Consider the following 27,169-nt stretch of genomic DNA (forward strand, 5'->3'; position numbering starts at 1 on the left):
GTGTGCCCTGGACCCTTTTGGAAGTCTAATGAAACCTGTAAACCTTTCTCAGAATAATGGTTTTAATGAAAAAAATAATGAATGCGCAGGATTACAAGGGAAACAAATTCTGTTGAAATGCAGTTATCAAAAAAAATTTTTTTTTGTTAAGTTCCTGACCTGAACTTAAGAACTCCTAGTTTAATAGAACTTGGAAATTGAGCCTCATCTCTGCAATTAAAGACATTATTATGTAATATAAGTGTATTCTTAGGCCATATTGTCTAGAGATCCTGGAATAATAAAAGTAGATGGCACCCCATGAAGCTCAGAGGGGGAGGTTTTAAGATAAAGAATATGGACTACTTGTTTACACAGTAGGTAGTAAGCATCTGCTATTCATTTCTCCCAAGAGATGGTGCAGGCTAAAGCTATGAATAAGGGTTTAGATATATTTCTGGATGTGACATCCACAATGAATTATTAAACCCAGAATGTATTTTCTGGTTTGTGCATCAGGACTGGGAAATTTGCCCTCCTTTGACAAGGTTGAAAAGGGGAGACTGTGAAATAGCTGATGTGGTTTTTCCCTCTGAAAAGAAGGCCTCTTTATGGCAGATATCGAGCAAAATTTACTGCGGGCAAATAAGTGAAAAGAGGATGTTCAGCATGGATCAGAATTCTGGCTTATCCGGCTGCCCCAGGCCAACCTGGACCCCTGGATAATCTCAGGTGCCAGCTTTCACCTCAGTCCTTAAAGATACCTCGTTGGTCAGTCAGGTTGAGACTGTATTAGACACTGTAAGTAGTTGGGGGAACCCATAAAGTTACATTTGCCTAGTGTTTTAGAATTTACAAAGCACTCTTGCAACTATTATCTCATCATAATAGGAGGGTCCAGGTAGTAAGTGGGGAAAAGCCCAGATGGTCTCCCTTTGCTTTTTTTTAGTTTAAAACAACATTTTAATTTCTAATTTTAACAAGTATAAAAGCTGAGTCTACTTGGCCCATAAAGAATCCAACTTCATTCTAAGCCCTGCATGTGCATAATGAAAACAGAAAAGTGAAAAGTAAAAGGCATGGAAACACACTAATGATAATGATGATGATGATAGCACTTACATAGCGCTTTAAGATTTTCAAAGTGCTTTACAAATATCTCATTTTATCCGCCCTGGGAGGTAGATGCTATTGTTTTCCTCCTATTACAGAGAACTCAGTTTTCTCACTTATAGAATAGCGAACAGGAGATCTTTAGTCTTTTTCCAGCTCTAAATATGTGACCTGGTCACATACTATTGTTCTCCTTTCTCTGATATTTAGTATCCTCATAGAAAGTAAAGAGTGGATGACAAAGGAAATTAAGTATTAATAAGCTGCTAATCAGAGTGATTCCTTTGTAGAAGGAAGAAAGCAAGCATTTATTAAGTGCCTACTATGTACCAGGCATTATACTAAGTGCTTTACAAATATTAGCTCATTTGATGTCCCACAAATAGGATGAGATCTCTATGAAAGGAAATGGTAGGAAAAGGTAGATGCAGGTGCTACATAAATGGAGGTTAAGTCATTTTCCTTAGGTCTCACATCTAGTAAGTGTCTAAGGCAGGATTTGAACTTAGGTCTTCTTGACTCCAGACCCAACACTCTAAGCACTGCACCCCCTAGCTACGTGCTTGTTACATCACTGCAACAGAACACAAGTCCCTTCAGAGAAGATGCTATGCAGTCTTTATCTTTGTTATCTCCAGTGCCTAGAACAGAGCCTTGCATATAATAAGTGCTTGATAAATGTTTGTTGAATTGAATTTAATATTTGGAAATATGAAATATGTAAATATAAAAGAAAATGTGATCATTTAGCAGGCAAGAAGGTGACTATCAATCAGTAAATATTTATTAAGCATCTCCTCTGTGTTTGGCAAAAGACAATCCCTACCCTCAAGGAACTCACAATTTAATGGAGAAGACAACATGTACATCAATATGTACAAACAAGCTATATGCAGGATAAATAGGAAATCATTAAAAGAGGAAGGCACTAGAATTAAGAGAGGTCAGGAAAGGCTTCCTTGTAAAGGATCGGATTTTGGTTGGGACTTACAGGAAGCCAAGGAAGCCAATAGGTGGAGTTTAGGAGAGAGAGTAATTTAGTCATGGGAGACAACCAGAGAAAATGCCCTGATTTTGTATTTTATCTTGGAGGTGATAGGGAGCCAATGCAGTTTATTGAGTAGAAGGGGTGACATGGTTAGACCTGAACTTTAGGAAAATCACTTCAGTGGTTGATTTAAGATGAAGTCAGATTTGTTGCCTATGGAACAAGCATTCCACAGAGCACAGTGGAAGGACTGGTGGTATTGGTTGAAACTTTGAGGTGGGAGGGCTGAGAGGGATGAGAATAAGGAATTAGGAAATGAGAGATGGAGAACAGGGTTTGAAGAATGACTGACGGGGGGGTCAGAATCACTGATATGTGAAGGGTCTGACCAGGTGTGACAATATTCATTATGGAGTGGAGGGCACAGGTTTGAGATCAGCCTGGAGACAAGATTTCTCTATAAGATGGGAGGCTGTGATTCACTATTCCTCTTCTAATTGGTCCCCTGCTTCATTTTTCCCCCCCTCTTTTCAATATATGCCTCCAGGAATTCAAGTCTATATGAAGTACATGAAAAGTAGAGGTGAACAAGAGAACGGCCATAGACCTGGTTAGTTCCGACTGAGATAGAGTTCTTCTATTTTAATTAATTGGTTAAAAGAAAAACAATATTAACAAAAAAACCCTTTATTAAGTGCCTACTCTCTGCTAGATGCTGGGGATAGGACAAAAGAGACAATCCCTATAGTCAAGCAGCATGTGTCCCATTAGTGGAGGCCACACATAAGTATATAAATCTATACAGCTTAAATACAGAATGAACTTGAGTTCATTAATTATTATATTAAATATATTATAATTAAATAATAAATAGTAATTAAATATAAAGATTATTGTAGAGTGAAAGAACTGCTAGTTGAGAGCATCAAGAAAAGTCTTATGTAGAAATAGATGCATGAGCTGAGGCTTCAAGGAAACCAGGAATTTTATGAGGTGGAAGTGAAAAGGAAGTGTATTCTAGGCAAGGGGGATGAACCTTGCAAAGTGATGGAGGTAAGGTGGAATGCTCCATGTAAGGAACAGAGAGGTGTCCAGTTGGCCTGGATTGGAGATTGTAGAAAAGGGAATGATGTATAATGAGGCTGGAAAGGTAGGTTGGGGCCAAACTGTGAAAGACTTTAAAAGCCAGATAAAAGATTTTATATTTTATCTTAGAGACAGTAGGGAGCTGCTGGAGTTAATTGATTAAGGCAGTGATGTGGTCACTTTTTTTAAGGAAAATCACTTTGTCAGCTGGAGGGAGGGTAGATTGGAAAGGGGAAAGAATTGAGATGGGAGGACCAGTTAGAAGGCCGTTGCAATAATTCAGACAAAAGGTGATGAGAGCTGTCTCTAAGGTGGTGGCTGTGAAAGGAGAGAGAAGAGTCAGAGGCAAGAGGTGCTGAAGGAAATAGAAATGATAAGATCTGGCAAGGGATTGGCTATGTGAGGTGAGCGAAATCAAGGATGACACTGATGTTATGAAACTGAGAAACAGCATGAATGGTAGAGATTTCCAAAGAAAGAGGGAAGTTCCAAAGAAAGAGGTTGGAAAAAAGAAAATGAGTGACATTGGAACATGCTGGAACATTTTAAATGGTTGGTGATATAGTCCTGGGGCTCAGGGAAAGGCCCTTTATATAGACATGTGAGCCTTCAGTTCAGTTGAGTAATCAGGAGCCAGACTGTTTAGAAGGCACAAGGGAGGGCTTCCTGAAGGAGCTACCATTCAGTCTGTACCTTGAACACAGAATTGACAAAAAAAGGCTTAGTCTGTTTTCTCCATTATTTGTGTCATCATTTTGTGGTCTGTTGACTCTTTTATGCTTGTATATTCTTGTGTATGCTTATAAGTCCTCTTTTTTGCCATATACCTCAGAAATAACTGACATTTAATGCACTTTGAAATAGTAAGCTTTGAAAGACTTATCACATACAGACTTTCACTTGACCCTCAAAACAACACTGTGAAATACAATAGGTATTATCTCTGTTTCTACAGGTGAGGAAATTGAAGCTCTGACAGGATAATTGATTTTACCATTATCACCTGACAAGTAAGCCAGGGTTTGAACCTGGGTCCTCCTGATTCCCAGGAATGGCCATGTACATTTATACACAAAATTAGAACTAGAAAAGACTTCAGAGATCATGTACTCCATCTCCCTCATTTTACAAAAGAGGAAACTAAGGACCAAAAGAAATGACTTGCCCAAGGTCACATGGGTAGTGTAATGGGGTTCCACTTTAAAAAAAAAGACATTTATTTTGCTGGGAAGTACAAAGTTCAGGTCTCATGCCTGCTTTCATGGGACTTGGAAACTAACAGATATGACATAAACACATATACCTAAAAATAAAATAATACATTGTAAGTTCATAAAACAGCGTAAACCACATGAGAGTTGAAGTCTGGGAAGGGGAAGGATCCTTACTGACAAGCACATTTAGGGAAGGTTTCATGGAGTTAATGGCACCATAGATCCAGTGACACTAGCCTCTTTCTTGATCCTCACACAAAACACTCCCTTTCCTGACTCTGGGGCATTTTCACTGGCTATCCTCCCTGCCTGGAATGTTTTCCCTCCTCATCTCTGTATCTGTGAAATGGAGCAGTGTGAGATGAGGCTGAAAAAAGTAAAGGGAAGCCAGACTGCAGAGGTCTCTGAATACCAGGTGGAAGGAGCTTGCACTGCATTCTATAAGCAACAGGGGGAAATGAAAGGCTTTGGAGCAGAAGGGTGGAATGAAGGAAGCAAGGAAGATTAATCTGGTAGCATTGTAAAAGATGATGGTGTAGGTAAGGAATTGGAAGGACTGGGAAGGGTCCTGAAGGCGTGGCATTAGATATAAGAAAGCTTCCTTTACCAAGATATCTTCCCATTTAATTTAAATTATTGCCACGCAGCAACTCTGACATGTGTGGCCAATACAGTGAACTTTGGGAAAATGGAAGGAATAATGGAGGGGAAGGGGTGAGAAGAAGTAGGAAAAATATGATGACTGTCTTCAGATATTTGAAGGGCTGCCATGTGGAAGGTTTTGACTTGCTGCATCCTGCTGGAGGGGACAGAAATAAGACCAAAGAGTAGAACTTGCAGGTAGGCAAATTTTGGCTCAACATTTTGGCTCCAGAAAACTTTCTAAAAACTAGCGCTTACTAAAAATGGAGTGAGTTCTCCATCCCGGAGGTTTCAAATGCTAGATAACTATCCATCAGAGAGGTGGTAGAGGAGATTCACACATCACAGATTCAGAGAATTACAAAATCACAAAATTGAGTCAGAAAAGAACTTAAATGAAAGGAATCCCCACTATAATATACTTGACAAGTGATCATCAAGCCTTTATTTGAGACCTCCAAAAGGGAGAAATCAATTAATCCATCATAATCCACCTATAATCAATAAGTGCATGCCTGCTGTGTGCCAGGCATCCTCTAGGTGCTAGAAAGGGAATGTTCTTGATTTCCTTGAATTTGCCTTCCAAAGTGAAAACTTTGAGATCAAAAATGTGAATCAAGTCTGAGCTAATAGAATGAAAGTCCAGAGCTTTATTTTGTCCTATGGAAAATAGGCTGCTTTTTAAATGTAGGGTTTGAGACTTCTGGCATAAGGGATAAATGAGACTGCTTTTTTCATGTCAGGTTTATGTTCGACTTCTGTGGTTGGAATGGTATGTAGAACCCATCACCAGTGCCTCCTCACTTTTCCAATGGAAACCTCTCTGTTTTTGAAGTATTTGCTTTTGGCCTCACCATCCTTCCTATTTCTAAGAAAAGGGCTTAAAAATTTTAAGAACTTTACAAAGCTCATTCCTGATGTCATCTTCAAGTGGAGATGAATGGCAAACATGCAGATTAAATGTCTTCCAATGTTCACAGGAATTTAAAAATTGAGGAGAAAAGAAAAGCATTTGGAACAGATGTTTTGGGGATTGTATTAGATCCAGCTGAATTAAAATAAAAACAACTTTGAAATGTTGAACAAATAAGAGCTCCAGACTAGTTCTTGAAGTCTTCTTTACAAAGAGTGAGCAAGATATGTTTTGCATCTCTGCCTCTTCTTACCCATCAGGTAGCTTCTCAGAGGCCTCAGAGATCACCTAATCCAACCTGAACCTGAAGTGTGAAGCTCTTTTACAACATCCCCCAACAAGTGGTCATCTAGCCCCTATTAGAACACTTCCACTAATGGAGAGATCACTACCTTTCTAGGCAACCTAGTTCCAATAATGGGCAACTCTAATTATAAAGGAGTTTCTGCTTATATTAAACTAATATCCAACCCTGACTCCCAACTCCAGTAACTTCCACCAGTTGGTCTTAGGACCAGGTAGAGTTGTCCACTGATCTGGGACATAGAGTAGAATAGTAGAAAATCAGGAGGAAAGGGTTATCTATTCTCAGATCTGCCAGTTATTTGCTGTGTGACTCTGGGTAAGAAATTGTAACTCTTTGGGCCGCAGTTCCCTGATCTTTGAAATGGGACTAATAATAATCTCATGGAAGTTTTGTGTGCCTTAAATTAGCACTTAGCACAGTGTTTGTATTTATTAAGTACTAGGTACTTAATAAGAGTTTATTGATTGATTAAAGTGTTTTGAAAACTATAAAGTATTACATTAGTACAAGGGATTATTATTAAGATTTTTAAAATGACAATTGAGACTCAGTTTAAACCTCAATTTCCTAATATATAAAAGATGGATAATAGTATTATACAATTATACTATATTATACTATACCCCACAGGCTGGCTGTGAGTCTCAAATAGGATAATGTATGTAATACCCTTTGTAAGCCTTAAAGTTCTATATGTGTCAGTCTTCATTATGACATCAAGAAGTTACATGTATATATAATATATATATATATGTATATTATATATATATTATATATATATGTGTGTGTGTGTAGGTGTGTATGTATGTGTGTGTGTATATTATATATATATATATATATATATATATATATATATATAATATATATGTGTATGTATGTATGTATATGTCCCCTAAAGTTTTCATAGTTTAAAAAATGCACTGGTACTTTTGGGACATCTTTTATTACTTGTTCAATCACTTCTAACTCTTCGTGACCTTATTTTGGGTTTTCTTGGCAAAGATACTAGAGTGGTTTGCTATTTCCTTTTCTTGTTCATTTTATAGATGAAGAAACTGAGGCAAACAAGGTGAAGTGACTTGCGGAAGGTCACACAGCTAGTAAGTGTCTAAGGACGGATTGGAATCCAAGAAGACAAGTTTTCCTGACTCCAGGCCCAGGACTCTATCCACTGAGGCACCTAGTTGTCCATCATTTATCACTTAGGGTTTATAAAATGCTTTTTTCCTACAACAACTTTGCTGTGGCAGTTCAAACCACCAGAGCTGTTGTGCTACCCACTGCTCCTTTTTTTCCCCCTTTCTTTCTATTTTTAGATTAGTCAACTGGTTCTTAGAAAGGTAAAGTAACTTACTTGCCAATGGCCTGGCAGCTAATAAGTGTTAATAATCAACAAAAATTAATTGCCTACTATGTGCCAAGCACTATGCTAAGCACCAGAAATACAAATATGAAGAAGAATGACAGCTCCTGCCCTCAAAGAGCTTACAATCTAACAGAGGAAGACAATACACAAAAGGAAGCTGAAAAGCTGCGTTTCAGTTTCTTCATCTGTAAATTGAGAGCGTTGGGCTAGATCAGAGATTCTTATGTGGGGTCCATGTGCCCCCACCAAAGGGTATAGATTTCAAGGGGTCCGTGCACTTGGATGGAAACAAAATTACATCTTTATTGTCACTGACTTTGATTTCCTTTTTAACTGTATGTATTTTACTTTATGCATTGAAAAAGCATTATTTTGAGAAAAGGTTGATTAGCTTCACCAGACCAACAAAGGAGTCTGTCTCTCTCTCTCTCTCTCTCTCTCTCTCTCACACACACACACACACACACACACACACACACACAGAACTAGATTAACTCTAAGACTTCTAGCTCTAATCTTTTAGCCTGTGATCCTTCCTTTATCTTTCCCCTCCTTCTTCACTCTTCCCTCTGCCATCACCCTGCTTCTTGTTCTTGTTATCAACCCCTTGAGTTCTAGAAATAGGCTCCTCACTGTTCTTTTACTTTCTTCTCTGCTCTCTTCAATCTCTACATTGTTCTGCTACCAAACAACTTCCTTCTCTATTAATATAGTCATGTCTCTCTTACTCTTTTGCTGTCAACTGCTATGGATCCTACAGGGACTGTTACAGCTGTATGTCTGGTGCTGGCCTCTTCTGACCCCTGGACTCTCATATTCCTCCTCCTTCAGAACATCTCTGTCTGGATGATCAGACTTAATGTGTCCAAACCCAAGAAAATTGTCTTGACTCCTTCACCTATTCATCCTGACTTTACTATCGATTCGTTCATTCTACTATGTTTGTGGCTTATCTTCCTGAGTTCACATCCAGCCTTAGACATTTACTAGCTATGTGATGCTGGTCGAGTCACTTAACACTATTTTTCAGTTCCCTTATCTGCAAAATAAGCTAGGGAAGGGAATGGCAAACCACTCCAGTATTTTTGTTAAGAAAACCCCAAATGGGGTCACGAAGAGTTGGACACAACTGAACAACAGAATTCCTGTTCAGGTACAGGTTTCACTATCTCACACTATTGTGAGGTGGCGGTGATAGAAATGGTTATGGTGATGGGGATGATCAGGATAAGAATGCGAATGAGGATAACCATGGAGGTAAAAATCAATCTTAACATTTTGAAATTTTATTTTGTTTTGTTTTCAGGTTCAGAGCTTCTTGAAGAAGATCCAAGTCTCTTTACAAGTTTCCAAGAGGTTTATCTCTGGAAAGGTGAGTTTTATGTGAGAGGACCAATACTCAAATCAATTTGTGACCTCACTGATTTGAAGGCACCCAAAGTCCTATGCATTGCAACTTATCCCCACCTGCCTACCCTGTGTGACTGTTGTCCATTATCTCTCAAACATTCCCCACCCAATGTTCTGGAGGTCTTTCTCAGTTTCTCCAGAAATCACAAGGGCACCACCTAATTGTCCACCTGTCATCCCTCACTCTTGCCACATACCCAGCCCATCCTCTTTCCATATCATACAATTCCTTCATGACATCTTTTACTCCTGTACCTAATTGGTCATATGTTGCATCCTGTTCACTCCCATCATGCATCTCTCTGTGGTCCTCTGTATTTTACTTATTTTTGGTTCCTCAGAAGCAATGGTGTTCTCCTTGCTATAGAATGACACCATTAACATGTTTATTATGTGAGGGGACAAATGAATTTATTAAATTATGCATTCACTACCCTAAATGTCTTCATTGGATACTCTGCTCACCTCAAGGGTAAGTGTGCTACTACGAGGACTAGCCAATGAAATAGGAGGGCCTCTGCTTATCTAGCAGATAAGACATCAAAATTAAAAAGGATTTGGAAACACAAGAAAGGAACCAGGTAGACAAATTGGCCACTTGCTAAGTCACAGGGAGGTAAAAACTGTACTTACTAGCAGTTGGAGTTACTAAAGTAGATATAGCCAAGTCCCACGAGGCATTTTGCTTTTATCATCAATAGCTCTTGTCTGTTCTCACTTGAGGCCATTCCTGATGGGAGAGATGATAGCTTATCCTGTGAGTCAAGCCTGAAGCCCTGAGAGAAATTGTGAGGACACTAAGCGTTTTCTTTAGCCCAGTGGTTCAAGAATTCCCCAGTGGTCCGAGGAGTTCAGGCTAAACATTCTTTAATAGCTCCTTAAGCAGTAAATAATTACCCAGTTATGTTACAAATATATATTTTCTCTGTGACAATAAGCACCAGTATACTTAAGTAGTATAGATTTGTTATCATTTTAGTTATTGTAAGCACTTAACTAATAGATCTAAAAGAATATGATGAATAGTGTATTAAATTACTCTGGTTATTCACAGTGACATTTTTTGTTGCTATTAAAAGGGGTTTGCAGAACAAAGAAGATTGGGAACCAATGCTTTAGGCCTGTATCTCTGTCTTTGAAACCTGCTCACCTCCCCCATCAGCATTCATTGAATCCCATTCTGATTCTTCCTTCTTGGCTCCTGGCTCCCTTAAACCCCTCATCCCACTCCCGAGGGGCATCCTATTCTTGGCAGACCTGGTCTTTGGCACACCCCCAGCACAAAAGGCCGATGTGTTTTCTGCTAATGGTTTAGAGTGTATCTCAGGTAGGAGCTGTGTTGGTAGCATTTAATAACCAGCTCTCTGAAAAAAAAATTCATACAACACACTTTAAAGTTTAATTTGTTATTAATATGCTCTCCATTACTTTCTTAAATCTAGACAAACAGCAAAACAATAAATCAAGCCCAGATTTGTAGCATTTGCAGGTTTCCAAGGTATATATGTTTGCCCTGAATATTTAACAATCTATTTTAAAGAGGGCATTCCTCTGACTCCAGCACACCCCTGATCCCAGGCACTAGTAGATTTGCATTTTTAAGATGGTCCTTGCAATTCAAAATACTTTGCCTAGGACCCTCTCCAATCACTCCACATGGGCAATAATGATGCTGGAGAATACAGTAGTTTCTTATTTCCTGATGTTTTGGTCCCAAAAAGAATCTTCTTCCTTTTTCCCATTATTTATCAGATGTAAAGAAAGACACCATATAATATGGTGGTCTTGAATCTGAATAGTGTCTATTGTTTCTCAGATATGACAAAGTTAGTAGCAGACATTTTTTATTCTCACAGAGATAGGCCAGAAAGTTCTCTTCATGTTGAAACATTAGAAGGAAGATGTGACATTTGAAAAGGTTTGAGAGATATAGTTTCTGTGTAATTTAATCATCTTATTAATAAGACCAGCAGGTTATTAATAAAAGGCTGGTTATTTGGCAGTCTTTCTTAGACCAGAGACAATGATGGTGGTGAGCTCACGGTTTATATATCTTTAGGTGTTCAATTAAAGTGACCCCTGGACAGAGGAATTATCTGTACTCAGACCATCCTCAGCCTTGGGCTGTCAAGACAAAAGGATCTGTCTTCCCCCAAAGCTTGAGTAGAACAAAATGGGCTTCCCTACCCTACGTTAAATTTCTTGTGAAGTTGGGTTGGAGTCTGACCAAGATGGGGAAAGTCAAAGCAATCTCATTATCAGTAATGTCCTTCAAGAAAGCTGAACTTTTTAAAATGAGGAATTAAAAAAAGTGGAGACCTCTGAATCTCCCCAACATATTGGTTATTAATAATCATTCTTTTCAAAGATCAGAAAGAAAGGAAAACTCACAGAACATCCTCAAACATTCTTGTATCCCCCATGCCACAGGCTGTCTGAATGCAGATCAGTCAGACCCATCATGTAACAGCCAGTTAAAATCCTCACTGGCTGACTTGCCATTGACTGACAGTTCAGTCAGCCAATGCCTTTGGTGGAACTAGTTGACATTCATGTACTAGATTTGCAGAGCACTTTACATATGATATCCCATTTGATCCTCACAAAGACTATTGCTTTTGGAAACTGAGGGTCAGAGAAATAAGTGACTTGCCCAGGGGCAAATAGTTTTTGTACCCCTGGCACACAGCAGGTGCTTAATAAATGCTTGTTGACTGTGTGTGCATAAAGCAGTATTTGAATCCTGGCCTTTCTGACTACAAGTCCAGATTCTATCTGCTTATTCCATCTTACTTACCTAATTTCTTCTGTCATTTTATCTGACTCAGAACATTCTGGCACCCATTGCTTAGATTGATACTTCAAAGATCCATGAATGAGGGGACAGCTAGATGGAGCAGTGGATAGAGCACTGGACCTGAAGTCAGGAGGACCTGAGTTCAAGTCTGGCCTCAGACCAAACACTTGGCAATTACTAGCTGTGTGACCCTGGGCAAGTCACTTAACCCTAAAAAAAAAAAAGATCCATGAATGCATTCATGTAAAGCTGGATATACTGTTTAAAAGCTGAGACTTTTTTTCTCCTTTCTTTGAATCCTCAGTTTTTAGCACAGTGCCTGACACATAACAAGTGCTTAATAGATGTTTGTTGATTGACTTTTAATATTAGGAAAGGGGAAGATGGGAAAAGGAACAAGTATTTGTTAAGCACCTCTATGTGCCACGCACTGTGCTTTGTAATCATAAAGTACTTTATGATATTCTGTGATTTGATCCTCACAAATGTGCTATGAGATATGATCCCCAATTTCTAAGCTGAAGAAACTGAGGCCAGCCAAGTTTAGTGATTTGCCCAAGATCATAGAATTAAAAAGTAGTTAAGCCTGGATTTGAACTCAGCTCTTTTTGACTCCAAGCCTGACACTCTATCCACTGTGCCACTTGGCTGCTAAAATGAGAATCCTAGTTGGTGGTTTAGACAGCTTATCCTGGCTGCTTCCTACATGGAACCAGAATGATTGATTTCTCTTTTCTTCTAGATTTGGATGTGGCTTCTCAGGCAAAGTCTACAGAATGCAGCCGGGATGCGGCTCAAGGACGGGTTACTCCACTACTACCAGGTAACCGTAGTTTGGTGGTGGATTTTTTTTATGGACATAGATTATTGATTAGTGGGGAAATAACATTTATGCATTTTATGTGATAGCAGTTACCTTATGTAGTACTTCCCTCTCCACTCAGTCCTTTCTTATACAAAGGGAAACAATTAAGCAAAATTATTTACATGGCATCTGCATCTGAATGGATGGATGACATCTGAGGTGGTGTCATGCCAAGATCAGTCAAAGGAGCTAGGATTTTTAGCCTATAGAGAATAAAGATTTGGGGGCGAGGCAGAGTTTCTGTGTGCAAATATAGGAATGGTTGCCATATATTAGTTACTCAACTTGTATTTTGAATTAGAAGGTAGAATGAGGAGCAATGGGTGGAAACTACAAGGTGCATTTCCCCTTATTAAAACAGAAGGTCAATGATGACAGAGACCTTTTTTCTAAGCCTTTTTAATTAATCAATCAACATTTATTGGAATGTTGCCTGCTATATGTCAAGCACTGGGGATACAGAAAGAGGCAAAAGACAGTCTTGCCCTCAAAGAGCTTGCAATCAAATGGAGGAGACAGCGTGTAAACAGATATGTACAAAGCTAGCTGTATACAGGATGTATAGCACAGTGCAAAAAGTGTGCACTTGGATTCTGAAAGCCCTGAGTTCAAATCTAGCCTTAGACACTTACTAGTTGTATGACCCTGGGCAGGCCATTTAATTTCTTTTAGTCTTTGTTTTCTTATTTGTAAAATGAGGGTACTAGTAGCACCTACCTCAGAGTGTTGTTGTAAGGATTGAATATGACAACAAAGCATTTTGATTCATCTGCTGCTGGCTGGTCTCTTCTTTCTGAAGCTTGCTTGGAAACAGAAATGAGAGCTAGAAATGTGCCCAAAGGCTTTCACTAGCACTCAATAGCCAATAGTGCCAGTAAGTGACCGTGGATCAAGCATTTAAGAGATTGGCTCTTCATAGATACTTGAGGAGACCCATTCAAATATTGAGGCCCTAATTATAAACCATCTAGCAGCATGTTGGATGGAAAATCCTTCACTGCAAGAGGGAGGTAGCTATTAGGTTCATCTGGCATCTCCTCCTATGGAGGAGGACAATTTGGCAAGTTGGTGGCAGAGGCTTAGAGAGGGAGAGATGGGGAGAATACAAAACCTAATCAATTTTGCATCTTCTCAGCCAATTACATTCCTGGATCTCAAAATAATAATGTGATTAAGAGGAAAATCTTTCTCATTTTTGGCTTCTCTTTTTTTGGCCTGGCAATATCTGGGTACTATCCCCATTTTTCCTTTATATCCTCCCCTTGGGGGTCTCTGCTAGAGCTAGAGGGGCCTCCCTGATAATCAGAGCAATGCAAAAAAGGGTACTTCTCTCTGTGGGGAGAGCAAAGAGGAGAAGGTACAAGTCTGGATCTTGATAAGTAAAAAGGCTTCTGCGTTATCTTTAAAAAGGAAACATCTGCTAATCATTTTTGAGAATGCAAACACATATTCAGTGTTTGACAGTCTCAAGTGGAACATTTGACTGAAAATCAAGAGACTTAGCTTCTTGAATTAACTTTTGATTCATACTGTGCTCATCTTTCTGCCCCCTCAATTTCACAGGTATTAGAGGAGGAGATTTACAGTAATGCTGCATTGCTGCTATTTTGAGGTAGAAGGAACACTGAACTGGGCATGGGAGTCAGGAAATGGGCATCCTGGTCCTGACTTTGCTACTAATTAGCATGGTGATCTTGGGAAAGGACCAACCTGAGACTCAATTTCCTCATCTGTAAAATTAGAGGATTGAGCTGGATGGCTTCTAAGGTCCTTTCTGGATCTAAATCTGTGATCCCCTGACAAATTGTCCCTTCAGCAGCTAAGTGGTATAGTGGATAGAGCCTTAGACCTGGAGTCAAGGAAGCCTGAGTTCAAATCCAGCCTGAGACATTAGCTGTGTGGCTCTGGGCAAGTCACTTAATACTGTTTGCCTCAGTTTCATCATCTGTAAAATAAGGTGGAGAAGGAAATGGCAAACTACTCTAGTATCTTCCCCAAGAAAACCCCAAATGGGGTCACGAAGAGTCAGAAACGACTGAATAACAACAACAAAATCCTTTCTGGCCCTGATGTTCTACTTTCTGACTTTCTAGTATCTAAGAATCCTTTCAGCTGTAAAATGTGAAGTTTTGTATTCTAGCACTCTTTGGTTCTAAGGGCCCTTTCATCTCTAATGTCCTGTGTACTATGTTCTTACATTCTATGTTCTAAGGACACTTTCAGTTCTAACATTCTATGTACTAATTAACTCTAACATTCTGTCTCTTAGAAAACCAACTCGACATTCTATAGGCCTGTGAATTAAGTCATTTTTCAATTGTCATTTTTGTTGTTATTTGCTTCCATTTGTAAACTGTTTCTTGTGATGTTAGTAAGCATAGTAGTTGGTACATTGTCGGTGCTTACTAAATATTAATTGACTGACTGACTAACTGAATAGTTGATGTTTATAAGTCTGTTTGTAGAAAGTGGAAACTGGTCCAGGGAAAGATTTACACAGATCCAAAGAGCTCAGGGGCACCTCTGGGATCTGGGCTCTGAGTGAATTGAGAGCCAGGCCCTAGGATGTTGCCGAAGTTGGTTAGCTAATACTCTTAACCAATTTTCTGTGCAGATAAAAGGATGAAAAGAAGTCTCTACAAACAAGAGCTCTATTTTAGACATTCTCATTGTACCATCCTTGTTATAGTCCTTTTGACCTCTCTTCTCCAGTACCACAATCTTGCAATTGCCAAGATTTGGGGTGTTTCCTCACCCTTTTGGAGACATGCATTTAGTCTGGGAATGGATACATTCTCTAGTAGAATGTGCTGGCACTCATTAATGATGTCTCCATGAAAGATGTCTATCTTTCTGTGTGACTTTTGCAAGTCTTCTTTGGGACTCAGTTTCCCTGTCTGTAAGATAAAGAAACTGAACTAGATGGTCTCTAAGATTCCTTCCAGCTGTACTATTCTGTGTTCTGACATTCCCTGTTAATAAGGTTCCATTGTAGGCTTTTTGAGGAAAAGGACTTTGATTTTTATACATATATCCCCAGTATCTAGCACAGTGCCTGGCAAACAATAGGCATTTAATAAATGATAGGCAGTATGGGACAGTGGAAAGAATGATGGATTTAGAGACTGGAGACTTGGGTTTATATCCTGACTCTGGCACTTAGTTTCTCTGTGACCTTGGGTCAGTCACCTTCTTTGCATCTAAGTTTCTACATCTGTAAAATTAAGTAGTTGGCCCAGATGGCCTCTAGGATGTAGGTTTAGATCTATATAATTTAATGATAATGACAGTAATAATTATTATCATAGCATTTATATAGCACATTAAGGCTTGCAAGGCACCTCACAAATATTATCTCATTTTATCTCACAAAACAACTCTAGGAAGAAGCTGATGTTATTGTCTCCATTTTACAGATAAGGAAACTGAGGTTTAGAGGAATTGAGTGACTTGCCCAAGGTCACACAGTTACTAAAAGTCTGAGGCAGGATTCTAAGGCCTTCCTGGGATCCCAAGCCCAGTACTCTATCTGCCACCTAATGATTAAAATGCTTCTTATTTGATTGATTCTAGCTTGAACATTCTGTTGGATGTTCTAACGTTCTACAGGTCAAGGTCCCTTCCAGTTCTACAATGGGAAAGGAATAAGCATTTGTTAAGGAACTACTGTATGTCAGGCACTGTGCTAAGTACTTTATAAATATTATCTAAAAGTCTTGTGATTTTAAATTAAAGTCCACATACAGTTTCCTTTCAACTCAGTTTCTCTTTTTCAGATTCAACAATGGAGCTTTTCTCCCAAGTGGACACAGAGCTTGTTCTCATAGATGGAAACAGAACTGTGCCCAGCCAACAGTACTGGCTCTTCAGGCTCCAGTATTCAATCCAGCAGGCAAAGCTGTGGTGTCTCTCTCGTAAGAAATGAGCCTCCTTGCCAATCGTAGAATCAGACACCCCCAGCTTATTCATAGAATCTATTGTGAGACATACAAGATTCAATTCAATAAGTATTTATTAACCAATTAAACCATATTCATCCCTGTACCAGATGGTTCGAGGATGCAGTAGGTTGAAGGATTATGTTGAAGGAATTGTTCTCCTTACTGTGCCCTCAAACGCCACAACCACAGCCCTCCCTCACTTTTACTCTTCAATGTCTAGAATACCCTTCGCCCTTTCCACCACCAGCCCCATTTATCCACACCCAGCTCAAACCCTAGCTACCTCCTCCCTCATCACCCTGCCTGATAGTGATTCCTCCTTCCTCTCAACCCCTAGAGCACATGTTGGCCATACCACTCATTGGGCACTTACCATGTTATGCCTTTCATTGTTCATTTTCCCCATCTCTCCAAGTAGGCTGGAAGCTCTTTGACGGTAGGAACTGTGCCTTCTACATCTTTTTTTTTAATCTCTCACAATGTCTCACAGTGCCCCTCAGATCCTAGGTGTTCCATAAATAAGTAAAACAGACATTAAGCAGTCGATTAACAATTAAGTACTAAAATGAACATAATCAAATTTCCTAATAAGGTGTACCAAGTGATCCCAATTGGTCAATCATGAGCAAATCAATTCAATTCAACAACTATGTACTAAGCATCCTATTTCTAATTTTATCCTGAATATAGCTTATTTCTACATGATTGTCCTCGTGTTATCTCCCCCATTAAACTCTGAGCTCCTTAAGAGCAGGGACTGCCATTTGCCATTCTTTGTATCCCTAGTCCTTAGCACAGTGCCTGGCACATAGAAGGCACTTCATAAATGCTTATTCCTCTGATTGAGTAGAGAGCACTACATTAGGTACTGGGGCCATATAAAGATGAATGACATTGTCTATACCCTAATAGAGCTTACATTCTAAGATATATGAGTTTATCTACTCCAATAATATAATGTAAAATGGAATTTGTTGAGGATATAGAAGAGGTTGCAACTGGGTTAATTTCATGTGGGCAACTATGGCTACCACTCATCTTTCCTTCTAACTCTCTGTGGCTTATTGGCATCCCTCTTCCACGGGGGCTTCCCTATCGCCTGCGATTCCATTCCCCCCCTTTAATCTTTTAGACGCTAAGGCAGGGGGAGGAAGGTAATGCAGATGGGGAATCCCTGGGTTCCCCCACCCACTCAGGAACTCCCCTTAGATAATACCTTCCATCTCCTTCCTCACTCATCTCAAAGGTTCAAAGAAATAAAAAGTTTAAAAAAAACAGGTCCTACCCACAGAAAGTTTGGGGAACCCCAGAGTTACCTGAACTTCATGTGATAATGTAAACTAAAGATGAAATAGATTGAAGAAATACATTTACTGGTGAGCTGGCGCCGAGTGTAGGGTAGCCCAAACAATGTTTTAAAGTCTCGCTCCCTAACCTGCTATTTCCCTGTCAGACAATTGGCCTGGGCAGTTTTTGGAAACTTCTTTTTGCGTTTAATGATGAAAAGTTGATAAAAATCGAAGAATTGATTTGCAAGGATATCTGTAGCCAATGTCGGCTGACTAGCTGATCTAACTGATTAACTGACTGCCTGGGTAGGCTTTTGGACCAGGGGTAGAGGGAGACAGAAGCTGGTAGTCAGTCAGACAAGAGCAGTTTTCAAAAACCAAATGCCTCTTGTCTGTCTGTAGGTTGTGCTCAAGAGAACACTTTCTGTCAGCTGGCGGAGGTACAGAACACCAGCAGTGGGGATTTCATCTGCACACTCTTCCTGGAAGCTCAGACATGTGACAATTCCCTTACATTCACACCTGAGAGCTGCACTTTTGTCCTTCCTTACAGGCCACAGACCCTTTTTCACAAAAAAGGTGAGGCTTTTTTGTTTTTGGTATTCGGAAAATGACTTTCCTTTCGTAGGATATATTTTAGTATTTTATCTATCTTGTTTTTGTTGCTATCTTTGTTTTTCCCTCCCAAAATCACCTTTGTTTCCAACTAGATCTCCCTTCCCTAGTGAACCATCCCTTGTAACAAAGGATAAAAAGGAAAAGAAAGAGAAAAGAAAGTAGCAAAATCGACCAACACATCAACTGTGACTGATAACGTACGTAATATTCTACACCCACCGACTTCTGCATCTACGAAGAAGAAAGGAATATGTATTTTTTCTCCTCTTCTCAGGGGCTAAGTCATTATGATTGCATAGTGTCTAGTTTCAAAACTCCTTGTTCCCATTTCCATTGTCCTAGTCATTGTGTATATTGTTTTCCTGATTCTTCTTACTCCATGATATGTTAGTTTATGTAAGCCTTCCAACACTCCTCTAATGTGTCAAAATTGTTACAGTGCCAAAAGTTTTTAAAGAAATAAGTAAAACAGCAGAACCTTCTGTTCTGCAGCAAGAGCTCTATTCCTTAGGAGTAAGAGCCTGGATGAAGAATACGGCAGAGAGCCCTTTTTCTCCAGGTCAGAAACAACAGGGAATGAAAACCTTATCTCTGGATGCTCTTTTGAGCAGTGTATGTATAGTATAATTTTTGACCCTACTTTCTCCAGTTAGATAGGTTACATCTCCCTTTAGGGTTCCAGGGTCCCCCGAGAGATGTGTGGCATCTCTGTTCTCTTCCAACACTGCTTAAGCTCTGTTCCTCTGTTGCTGGGGACCAGTGATGAGTACCCTAGCTCTATTTAACAATTTAAAATAAATTGCTTTTACAAAGGTGGCTGCCCCTAAAGGGAATCATCAGTCACTTCCTAATTAGCTCCCTCACTAGCAATCTCAACCAATCAGTCAATAAGCGTTTATGAAGAGCCGACTGTGTGCCAGACTCTCTTCTGGGGGTACAAATACATAAATGAAACAGCACCGATTTTTAAGGAGTCTATTGCTAGAGATTTCAAGTGCTAAAAAATAAATTGGGCCCCAAGACAGAACTACCCTACCCTTCGGTTCCCAAGGTCCTCTCCATGAGGGCCGAAAAACTGGTGGAGAATCACTTGTCTTTGTTTCTCAGAAATCAGATCTTGCCTCTCTTTTAATGCTGTGTTGGTGAGATTGTCAGGTCAAGTTTGCTAGACATGTAAGACTGTGGGCATGTCAGTTGATCTAATTGGAGCTTCCAGCACTCATGTGAGGTGTGTGCTGTCCTTCTTGTCCTGTCTGCTGCTGAGGTTGTCATGGAATCCATCATCTATAAAATGAGATGGCAATATTTGCACTCTCTAGGAATAATTAGGGCCCTGGATGTCAGAATCAGGATCAGGAAAAAGACAGGATAGAATAATAGATGACATGAAATTAGAGAAGAATGTAAGATTCTGTATTTAAGAGGGGTGTGTGTGTGTGTGTGTGTGTGTGTGTGTGTGTGTGTGTGTATAGCACAAGTATGGTCTATGGGAGACCTGTTTTTACAGTAGCTCATGTGAAAAAAAACCACAACAGATCAATGGCTAATATGAGGAGTTTTTTTTTTTAAGTAACAATCTTAAATTGTATTAATTAATTTGTTCAGTTATTTTTCAGTTCTGTCTGATTCTTTGTGACCCTATTTGGGGTTTTCTTGCCAAAGATAATGAAATGGCTTGCCGTTTTCTTCTCCAGCTCATTTTACAGAAGAGAAAACTAAGGCAAACTGAGTTAAATGACTTGTCCAGGGTCACACAACTAGTAAGATATCTGAAGACAGATTTGAACTCACAAAGATGAGTCTTCTAGACTTCAGGTTCGGCCCTCTATCCACTGTGCCACCTAGATGCCCTATATTGTCTTTCTAACTCTTGGTGAATAGTCATTCAACAAGCATTTCTTAAGCAACTGCTATGTGTCAGGCGCTATACTGGGTGTGCTCCTTGAGGTCAGGGACTGGTTTTTTTGCCTTTCTTTTTGCATCCTCAACATTTAGCACAGTGCCTGACACATAATGCTTAATAAATGTTTATCAACTGATCAATTCATTGATTATGGTTCTGTTGTACTCTGCATCGGTCAGGCCATAAATGGAACGTGTTGTGAAGTTTTGTTTTAAGTTGGACATTGACAAACTATAGAATTCCCTGAAGAGAATGACCACAGGAACTAGTGAATGAACTAAGTAAGTATGTCTAACTTGGAGACAAGAAAACTTAAGGGTGTTAAGATGTGAAGAGATGCCATGCTAACTGGAAGGAAGACTGTTTCATTTTTTTATATTTGTAACCCAAGCACCCAGTAAAGTGCCTGGCACATGATAGCCATGGCACACAGTAATAAAATAAGAAATAAAATTAAGAAATAAATACTAGTTATTGGATTGCTCCAAAGGTACTTTCATAGACCCTGCTTTAGAAGATCTTGCACCTCAACACTCCTAGTAGCTTGGTGGTATAGTGGATGGAGCACTGGACCTGTAATCAATAAGACATAGGCTCAAATCTGTCTTTAGACACTTATTAGTTGTTTAATCCTGGGCAAGTCACCAAATCTCTGTTTGCTTCAGTTTCCTCCTCTGTAAAATGGGGATAATAATAGCACCTACCTCCAAGGGCTGTTATGAGGATCAAATGAAATAATATTTGTAAAGTACTGAACACAGTGCTTGGCACATTGTGCACATTTAAATACGAATTCCTTCCCTCTTATTCATCTACAAAAAAATAATCACTGATCTACCTACCCAGTCTGCCAAACATTAAACATAGAATAATGGCAGGATAAAGACTCAACAATCCCAGGATTGTTTGTTTCCCTCAATTACATGTAAAAACAATTTTTAACATTCATTTTTTAAAATTTTGAATTCTAAATTCTCTCCCTCTCTTCCCTTCCCCCCTCCTTGGGAAGGTAAGCAATTTGCTCTAGATTATACACGTACAGTCATGCAAAACATGTTTCCATATTAGTCATGAACTCAGGGCTGTTTTCGTCTGAACTCCATAAAATATTAAGCGAGAAGAACAAGAGTGATGTTGCTATTGATATTGTTAACAACCTTAACAACAACTGAGTTGGCCTTTCTACTGGTCTTTAAGATTTGTAAATTATTTTATATACGTCATCTCATCAGATCCATTTATTGGGTTGGTACAAATACCCTCATCTGAGTTATGCTTGGAAATCCTTTCTATACCCTTTAGTTAGATTATTTTTCTTTTCACATCAGATTTCCTCTGAGTGCCACAATTCCTCCTCGTATCAATAATTTCTCTTTTCCTCTACACAGTTGTCTTAGGAGACAGAGTGAAGGCATTTTACACTCGCCTACCATTCCAAGTACTGAGGGGGATTTCTGTACGAAGCAAAGTGCCTATGACAAGAAAACCTGTTTCTAATGGGTAAGGTGTTACCCCTGTGGTTTTCGTTTTCTTGATTGAGAGAAGATGAGCCTCATCACAGAAGCCTTCAGAGGCCTAAGAGCTCAAGGATCCCACCAGAGAGGGTGCTCTATATAGAAGGCTTATATAGAAGCTCACGCAATCTCCTCCCATCTGAGGAGTCCATATTTGCTCTTGTCCTTAACTGACATCTTGCCATGTGATGAAGGGAAACAATGGTCCTGTGATAGCCTGATGCTTTAAGTCTAGTTTTGAAGATGTAGAAACAGATCTGTAAGACAAAGATCCGTTCTTAGAATGTGGTCTGGGTGTAGGTCACACATTGGCTAAGTGGGGAAGAAAAGGATAAATAATCTTTAACCACTTATCACCCAACTGGGCAGACATTCAGGCCATGAATATAATAGGTCACCGATTCTTTGGTTCTGGACCTGACTTCCCAAACACTCAATCTCTTTCCTTAAACCAAAAGCTGAGATCAGAGCCTAGCTATGTGACCCTGAACAACTCATTTAACTTCTGTCTGACTCAGTTTCCTCAACTGTAAAATGGAGATAACAATAGCACCTATTTCCCAGGGTTGTTACGAGGAGCCAATGACATAGCTGTAAAATGCTTAGCATAGTGCCTGGGCAGAGTAGGTGCTTAATAAATGTTTATTCCCTTCCCCTCCCTCTGCTTTTCCCTTCCCTTCCTCAATAAATGCTTGTTATCTCGCTCCCCTGCATGTACAAATTAATTTGGGTATATACTCCCCACTTTCCCATGCCTATCCTTTTGCTTAATTGTTTATGTTATATTGTATTTTATTTTAGTAAACATTTCTAAGTTACATTTCTTTTTAAAGCATTTCAATTATTTATTTTAAAAATTCTTTTCTCTTTAAATTTTAAATTCCAAATTCTCTTTATCCCTCCAACCCCCTCTTCCACCCACTGAGAAGACAAGCAATATGTCATGTATACATGTGAAATCATGTAAAACATAGTTCTATATTAGCCATATATTTTTTAAAAGCAAAAAACCAAATCATACTTCAGTTTGCACTCAGATTTCATCAGTTCTGTCTGGAGGTAGATAGCATTTTTCATCATGAGTCCTTTGGAATCATCTTGTGTTATTGTCTTGATCAGAGTAGCCAAGCCTTTCACAGTGGATCATCATTACAATATTGCTGTTACTGTGCACAGTGATCTTCTGATTCTTCTGACTTCCCTTTGCATCAGTTAATATAAATCTTGCCATGTGTTTTTGAAACTGCTTCCCTCATCATTTTTATAGCACAATAGTACTCCATCACATTCACATTACCATAGCTTGTTCAGCCATTCCCTCAATTTCCAATTCTTTCCCCCCCCAAAAAAAAAAGCTGCTATAAATATTTTTGTACATATAGGTCCTCTTTCTTTTTCTTTAATCTCTTTGGGATACAGACCTAGTAGTGATATTGCTGGGTCAAGGGGTATGCACAGTTTTGGACTGTGGACGTAGTTCCAAATTGTCCTCCAAAATGTTGAACCAGTTCACTACTTCAGCCAGCTCATAAATGGACCTATTTTCCCCTCAGCCCCTCCAGCCTTTGTCATTTCTGATAGGTATGAGGTGGTAGCTTAGAGTTGTTTTAACTTGCATTTCTCTAATCAATAGTGATTTAGAGCTTTTTTCATATGGCTATAGATAGCTTTGATTACTTTGTCTCAAGACTACTTGTTCATATTTATCCTTTGACCATTTATCCTTTTCCTTAACGTGACGCAATAAACAATTGTTAAGCACCTGCTCTGTAGAAGGCACCTAACTGTGCTGAAATGCACTGAAGACAATGTTCTGCTCAGACTCCCCAGATGAGAATTAGGACAAGCCAACAAGGAATTAGGTTAGGTTTAGCAGGCTCTCAGAAGGTCTGGGCAATTCAAATTCAGTTCATCCAGGGGCATCAAGTTCATTTATGACATAACTAGAAATTCTTTTACCTAGAGGAAAAAATGCCAAGATGGTGGATATGAGATGCACCATCAGCAATAGAGTAGACAATACACGCTAGAGCTGCTACAATCTGATCATTAATTCAGATGCTGGGCGATGGGGTCCAGTTCCCCAGAAAAATCTTTCCCTAGGGTGGGGTGGAGTTACATTATAAAGATGAGATCCTGACTATCAGGACCTCAGAGCCAGGCTGTCAGAGGACCACGAGTCAGTGGAGATGCAGGGGGTGGTGACTGCTGTGGGATGAGTGATCCTGGGGAGAAAGTACCGCTGTCCATACCTGACGCATAGCCTTATTTATCCTGTCCTAGCTATGACTCAGGCAGCTACTTGGCTCAGTGGGTAGAGTACTGAGCCTAGAGTCGGGGAGATTCCTCTTCCTGAGTTCAAATCTGGTCTCAGACATTTACTAGCTGTGTGACTCTGGGCAAGTCACGTTACCCTGCTTGCCTCAATTTTCTCATCTGTACAATGAGTTGGAGAAGGGAATGGCAAATCGCTTCATTATCCCTGCCAAGAAAATCCTAAACAGGGTAATGAAGAGTCTGAAATGAACGAATAAAAGTTATGGCTCAGATCCAGCGTAAACTGCTTGAGGACGGGAACTTTTCACTGTTGCTTATGTCCCCAGTGCCTGCCTGGTACATAGTAGGTGCTCAATAAATGCTTGTTCATTGATCAAGTTCCACAGTTTCTGGGTCCTAGAGGAAAACCTGAAAAGTTTCATGGTGTATTACAGTGCACCAGTTGCTAACTGTATTGATAGAGTTTCCTCATTGAATAAAAAGAACAATAATAACAACAAAAAATTAGAAAAACCTGATTGTTTTTCCTCGCTGTCTAGGTTCTTTGAATGTGAACAAAGGTGTGATGCTGATCCCTGCTGCAAAGGCTTTGGCTTCCTCAATGTTTCCCAGACAGAAGGTAGGTTACACTGGGCCTTCCAAAGATTTTTTTCTTTCACATGGTTTGGCTGCCCTTGTGACATGGTGAAAAGAGACCCCAAGTCTTTATCTGGCCTCATCTTTTGATTTAGTAAAAGATCCAGTAAGATATCACTGAAGAATCTTCTCCATAAAAGAGAAGTGCCCCCCAAATGCTCAGAGCAAAGGTGGCAACCACCACAGAGTGAAGGGATGGTTCAGTAATGTGGTGGATACTTGTGTAGAGAACAGGTCATTTTCTTCTTTTTTGGGGGGAGGCTAGGCAAGGGGGTTAAGTGACTTGCCCAAGGTCACACAGCTATTGAATGTTATGTGTCTGAGGACAGATTTGAACTCAGGTCCTCCTGACTCCAGGGCCGGTGTTCTATCTACTGTGCCACATACCTGCCCTGATTTTCTTTTTTTAAGCTTACTTATAAGTGTTTGTTATCCTTTCCCCCCAAAAAAAGAAAATTAAAATAAAACAAAAACAAAAACTCTCACAATAAACCCAGTGTAACAAATTCCCTCATTGGTCGTGTCTAAATGCATATCTCTCATTCCGGGTTTTAAGTCCATCTCTTCTCTGGCAGAAGGTGAGCAGCATGATTCCCCATCAGTCCTTCACACTCGTGGTTTATCTTATTTTGCATTGAATGGATTTATAAAGTCTTTCAAAGTTGTTTTTCTATAAAATGTATTCTTGTGTAAGCTGTTCAAGCCAATCCTTTTCACTCCAAGTGACAAACAACCCTGTGAGATACCACATAATTATGTAACAAACTTAACTTAAACTCCAAGACTGCAGTTTAGGCCCAACTTCTTCACCGTCCCCTTAAATATCCCACCGTTTTGTCTTCCTTGGATTCAATGGACACTTGATGGTAGATTATGAATAGGAAATTAGAATAATCACAGATTGTATTTTTTTGTACTTCAGGAACAAAGTAATTCCTTCAAAACAAACTTATGTGATAAAGAGTTCAAGTATTTTTCTCCCCATTTCATAGATGAATAAACTGAGTCTCAGAAGGGCAAAGTACACAGTGTTATACAGCTAAGAAGATAGAAGCCAAGTCTGACCTAAGTCCGATGCTTCTTTTTCTAGTACAAAACACTGCCTGTACACCTTTTCTTCTTTCCTAGAAGTCTGTGAGCTTTCTCTTCTCCAATGAAAATGGTTATCACGATGACCCTTTCCCCCTCTGATGGTCATTGTTTGCCAGGTGGAGAAGTACTGTGCCTTACTCTGGGCAGTCTAGGATTCCAGACATGCAGTGAAGAAACCAAAGGCCCCTGGCGTGTTTCGGACTGTAGCTCTCCTGACACTGAAATCAGAACATATCCCTTTGGCTGGTACCAGAACCCTGGTGAGTTATCGATTCAACCATCATGAAAGCTGAAGAAAGCATCTGTTAACACGGATATCTCACTCACTGTTTCCCAAGTAGGACATTTTCCAGCTCCATGTCATGCATCTCTCTATCATGAAAGCATTCTTGGGGTTTCACACAATCCCCTGTTCCTTCAAACCCCATTGCCAGCCTTTGCCCTGAGCAAGGAATGTGGCAGCGGCCATGATAAGAAGAGGGCAGAGACTGTTATTGTTTTTGTGTCCTGCCACAACACCTAGCCTGGGCTTTTCTCTCAGTAAGTGCTTAGTATAATAACAATAGGTAGCACTTACTATTTGCCAGAAGCACTTTACAAATAGATCTCATCTGATCCTCACAACAACCTTGGGACATAAGTGCTATTATGATTCTCATTTTATAGACGAGGAAACTGAGGCAGAGAGGCAAACAGAGGTTAAGTGACTTGTTCAGGGTCACATAGCCAGTAACTGTCTGAGGCCAAATTTGAATTAAGGTCTTCCTGACTTCAGGCCCAGCACTCTATCCACTGCACTGCTGAATGAATGAATGAATGAATGTATTAATGCAATCCAGAAGGTGGGAATATTGATCTGTGGAGCAGGAAGGCAGCCACTATTGTCATTTATGTTGATAAAAGCAACAATGCATCTTCTTTTCTGCAATATTTTATTGTTGTTCAGTCATTTCAGACCCTTTATGACCCCATTTGAGGTTTTCTTGACACGGATACTAGAGTAGTTTGCCATTTTCTTCTCTATCTCTTTTTACAGATGAGGAAACTGAGGCACACAGGGTTAAGTGACTTGCCCAGGGTCACACAGCTAGTCCATGTCTGAGGCCAAGTTCGAACTCAGGTCTTCATGACTCCAGGCCAGCTCTCTGTCTGCGGCACTACTTACCTGCCTGCAGTTGCTTGTAGCCAACTAATAGAGCAGCGCTAGCCTAGGAGTCTG

At 39.7% G+C, this 27,169-nt stretch overlaps 1 protein-coding gene across 1 annotated transcript in view; it reads left to right on the top strand.

Annotated features, from left to right (window-relative positions):
* Positions 1-27,169, top strand: part of TG (thyroglobulin) — a 364,454-nt gene that overhangs the window by 133,294 nt on the left and 203,991 nt on the right. The window contains exons 28-35 of the mRNA XM_078151800.1: positions 8,915-8,980; positions 12,558-12,602; positions 13,385-13,403; positions 16,443-16,594; positions 18,313-18,489; positions 21,820-21,931; positions 24,762-24,841; positions 26,067-26,210. Coding sequence (XP_078007926.1) covers positions 8,915-8,980; positions 12,558-12,602; positions 13,385-13,403; positions 16,443-16,594; positions 18,313-18,489; positions 21,820-21,931; positions 24,762-24,841; positions 26,067-26,210 — 795 coding nt within the window. The remainder of the gene's footprint in view (positions 1-8,914; positions 8,981-12,557; positions 12,603-13,384; positions 13,404-16,442; positions 16,595-18,312; positions 18,490-21,819; positions 21,932-24,761; positions 24,842-26,066; positions 26,211-27,169) is intronic.

Source organism: Phascolarctos cinereus, unplaced genomic scaffold (genome assembly GCF_003287225.1).
Source record: "Phascolarctos cinereus isolate Bilbo 61053 unplaced genomic scaffold, phaCin_HiC Scaffold_4;HRSCAF=312, whole genome shotgun sequence".
Lineage (NCBI taxonomy): Eukaryota > Metazoa > Chordata > Mammalia > Diprotodontia > Phascolarctidae > Phascolarctos > Phascolarctos cinereus.